The sequence below is a fragment of the Corvus brachyrhynchos genome, unplaced genomic scaffold (genome assembly GCF_000691975.1).
Source record: "Corvus brachyrhynchos isolate BGI_N302 unplaced genomic scaffold, ASM69197v1 scaffold9, whole genome shotgun sequence".
Lineage (NCBI taxonomy): Eukaryota > Metazoa > Chordata > Aves > Passeriformes > Corvidae > Corvus > Corvus brachyrhynchos.
This window is the reverse complement of record NW_008240037.1, coordinates 3,508,782-3,513,208: the sequence shown is the minus strand read 5'-3', so window position 1 is coordinate 3,513,208 and position 4,427 is coordinate 3,508,782. Positions and strand designations below refer to the sequence as shown.

Below are 4,427 nucleotides of genomic sequence, written 5' to 3'. Positions count from 1 at the left end.
TCTATTCTTAAGTGTGGATCACAGAGGCGGTCACAACTTTAAGTGGCTTAAAGAATTGTCTATATTCAAACTGGCCAGCTGATAGGTTCTGTCAAATCCTAGAGGAAGCTGTAAGCACTCCTTTGCAGAACATCACTTCCGGGACTATGCTTTGCTAACCTATGACATTCTCCCTTTGGATGTCTGTCAGGACCAGTTTTTAATCTATTCTCTCCTTGACACAGCAGAAAATTGGCTAAATGTTTCTCACCTCATGAAAGAATGCTTTGGAATAGAGATTTTGAGGCTTCTCTGCCTCAATATCTCCATTCAGATATATTTCATTGTACATAAAACATTTACATTTTGTAAGGAAACAAGGCAAATGTTTGAAGAATTACTGCTCATCTAGACGGTCGTACATAAACAAATGTGTAAATACTTTGTATGAAGTGTGTGAATTTTTCTTTTTCAATTTATCAGTTCAGCGTCTCCCTTAAAAAGCACAGCACATTAACTTGCAGGATGTTACAACTTTTGCTTATGCCGCCCAGACTTTCACCTTACCTTTTGGTGGAGATCTATATTTATAAAATATCATGTAATCTCCTAATGTCTGTGTCTGCCAGAACATTCAGGATCTAAGTTCGACCTTGGTCTTACTGCTAGGCTGTGCTCAGGCAGACTTGACACTTCATCTGCCCCCGCAGTAGGCCTTAGGGATTTTTTCAGAAAGGACCTTTGGCCTTTATAAAGGTGTATCCTGGTCACCATTTCTGAAAAATCTAAATACTGTAAAGCCAGAGGCCTAAAACCCAGCTCTGCTACTGGGAAATGTTCTTGTATGAGCACTGTGAAGCATGAGAAGCTTCCAGGGCTTCTCCTTCCTGGGATTGGCCACACATTCCCTCACAGCAGTGTCTGAGCAACTGCACAGGAGGGCAGCACAGGTGGGTGACTGCACTGCAGCTGAGGCTGCTGTGGGACACCCCGATGATGCCTGTGGATTTGTCATCATACCCTCCTGGTGCGTGACACCCACCTTCCCTGCTGCACCTAGACAGCATGGTTTTGGATGAACTTGTGTTCTCTGAGCTTGAATGTCCCTTTCCTGTATTTTTCTGTTCTTTTGTTTTTCTTTTTGAAGAGACCCTTTAAGTGATGCTGTTGTACCTCAGCCATTTTCGAGTTATCATGATGATCTTTGACTCTGTTTTTTTTAATGAGTTGCTCCCTTCCTACCACTGCGGCTTTATTTGAACTAACAGGGCTAAAGCCATCTGTAGTATGACTCCATTTAAAGTCAGTGCAAAACCACCCAGGATGGATTTGGACTATGTATTTGTTTGTGATGTTACAGTTGGTTGCTCTGGTAATGATTATAATGTGTCGCAAAGAAAACATTTTGTCTTTATGCATTGAGCAGACAGCAGGAACATTTTTGTGCTTTAGAACGAAACACAGATTCTTTTTTGTGCAAATGTTTTCAATTATAACAACAAATCATGGAAAGAAGATGAAGAAGATAGCATTTAAATTTTTTGTTTTCTGATTATGTAAGTATTGAATTATATAATATTGTGGTGTACCTGATAAACACAGCTACCTATAAAATATTTGTGGTGTTCTTCCTTGTTTTCAAGTGCAAGAGCCCAAATGAAACACTGAGACCATGTGAAGTACATCAGAGCAAGTTCCCTTATGCCAAAAAGGAATGCTCAATTTTATACAGTGATCTTTTTGCACCTTGTCGCAATGTGGTAAGTTTATTAAATATTCAAGATATGCTGTCATGAAAATAATAAAATTCCAGTAATTAACTTCTTCTTGCCATTACCCTCAGTCTGAATGTGAGGATACAGAGTAAATCCCTGCAAGCATCTCTGTGTGGGTGCGCTATGTTTGTGCAGAGCTCCTTGTTCCTTTCAAGACTGGAATCTAAATATAGTAGTGGTAACAGAGTTGTGAGTTAGTCGACTGAATAATCAAGGTTCTATTCTCTAGGTTTTATTTATACCTTTTATCTATATAGGTAGCTAAATTTTTATAAATTGTAAATTTGTATAAATGGAAGGACTCTAAAATAAAGTGTATGTGTAATGCACCTACAGCTTAGCTCAAATGGTTTTATTTTGTTAAGTGTCCTGCTCTATATAGAAATAAATATGAAAGAGCAAGATTTCAGCTTCAGAGCTATTGGTATTTTTAACTGTTTGACAGCTTATCATCTGGTTTTATCAAAACTTTGAAGTTTGGTGTCCTTGTTTTCCCAATATCTGGCTGAGCCTGGGGCTTGAGTTATGAGAATGTCCTTTAGTTAAGTCTAGACAAGGTGGGGACAACAAAAGTTTGTGTGATAATCTTTTATGGCATTTTAATCCACCCGTTACCAATGCAAGACCTGCTTTATACACTTTTCTCTATTTCCAATTTTAGCCTCCCAATGGTATTTAGGTGCTTCTTTACACCTGTGCAAACAAGAACCACTATGACATTTCATCTCAGTCTCTTGCTTTCTTCATGATTATTAATACTAAATGATGTCATTAACCGTCCCAGCTGAACCTCCTGACTTTCAGGACTGAAGCTGGACATCAACATGATTAGGAATTTGCCTGTGTAGGAGGTTGCAGTAGCTTAACCCAAGAGATTTATTAATGTTGACTTAAGTTACTATGTAAAGAATTTTCTGAGTATGTGCCTGAGAACATAATGATGAGTGTATTTTCAAAGTGGCAAATAATAAATAAAATGGAACTTCTGAGGGTTTTTAAGAAAGTGTATTATTATAGCAACTTAGAAAGACCTTTTCTCTTGAACATTCGTTTTCTATATCCACGTTGTGATTAGAATTTGCAAATATGATGCCAAAAATTTAGCATAATTATATTAAAAAATGTATGCCAGGTGCAAAACATGTAATTTAATAAGTAGTCAAATATTTCCACATGTACATATTTATCTTGTATGGGACAGTCTGTAAAGCAAACATCTTTCATGTGTTTTTAGGACCTATTAATCAGCATGTGAAAGTACAGCTTCTGCAAATGTAATGTAAAGTGACCTCCTATCGAGGGCATGTGCAGCTGACTGCTGGGTGGGGAACTGGGTGCCGAGAAAAAAGCCCAAGCAGAGACTGACATTGGGGGCATGGAAAAATAATAGATGTGGGCTTTTTGTTGCTTTTTGTTGCTCCTGCTATGTGGGTGATTGAAGAGCCTGCAGTGCATGCAGGCAAACTCCTGCTTGTGGGACAGGTGGCCTTGGAGTTCAACTCAGGCAGCAATGCCCGGTTTTCAGGGAGACAAAATCTTGCATCTCTGGCTGGCAGCAACTGATGGATTGCAGTTGTCCAGATAAGCACTGAATTCAACAGGGTCTGAGGAACCTGAACACTTGCAGATAAAAAGGTCTTCCTCATAATTCCTGAACTCAGCAGAAGCTTTGGCCCAAGGCTCCCAGTTTGTCACAAGAGCAGGATATTGCTGACCCGTGGAGAGATGCTGTTATTCAGGCATGAGAGACAGATTGAGGTCTTTGGGGCCAGTTTGCTGTTTGGTGATTCCTACAAAGCTACTACTGCCATTTTCAATGGAGCTAATTCTCGTGTGTGTCCCTCACATCCCCAGGGGTATCCCTGTTTTCAAAACAAGTAAAAGAATGAAAGCACAGCAACATCTCCCTGCACTTGATCCAGTCCCTGCCAGCTTCTAGCAGCTGCCAGCTGAGAAGCTGTCTTTGTGTTAGATAAGTGCTGCTTTGTTACTGTGATGGTATTTCTGTAATCTGATGTGTGCCATTTGAGTGCTGTACAACTGAGCTCAACCAGAGACTAAACTGAAGAAAAGCATTTCTTTAAACATTCCATGTGTTGAGTAAGAACACTGTTTTGGAAATATTGCTCAATATTAAGAAAAAGATGATTTAAACTCAAGAAATAGTGTATCATGTAAAACCATGAAATATTGTGATAGGATTTTAGAGTGAGAATGTCGTTTTCTGATCTAATGAAGTTTTGTGGGCAAATTATCTTAAAATCTTTATAAGTACAGAAATATTTTTTTTTCTGTCCAATGTCACCAGTGGTCTTAATCTTTCTGTCCCTGGGAAAAATCCCCTCTACAACTTATTAATTTAATAACTTGGTAATCAGAGTTGCAGCTCTGATTTTGTTGTTCATGCAAAACTGACAGAATGACTAGAGATGGCAGTATTTGCCTTATGAGAGCAGAACTGCCAGCTTCAATAATTCTCTAAAGTTGATGAACAGCAGGTGTGTGGACAAGCAAGTTAATAGTCACTGACTGAATTTTCTTTTGACCTGTAACTTAGGTATAAGCTGATCATTTGAAGTGTACTTTTTGTGTAGGAATATGCCCAAACTTTGAAAAATACCTTATTTTTGTGTTTAATTCTTTCAGTCAATCCAGAAGTAAAACTCCTGCTGA

The 4,427-nt window shown here is 38.7% G+C and overlaps 1 protein-coding gene across 4 annotated transcripts in view; it reads left to right on the top strand.

Annotated features, from left to right (window-relative positions):
- The window catches only part of OTOGL (otogelin like), a 90,358-nt gene that overhangs the window by 51,342 nt on the left and 34,589 nt on the right, over positions 1-4,427 (top strand). For all 4 annotated transcript variants that reach the window (XM_017743955.1, XM_017743956.1, XM_017743957.1 and 1 more), the window contains exon 29: positions 1,623-1,739. In XM_017743955.1, the coding sequence (XP_017599444.1) occupies positions 1,623-1,739 (117 nt within the window). The remainder of the gene's footprint in view (positions 1-1,622; positions 1,740-4,427) is intronic.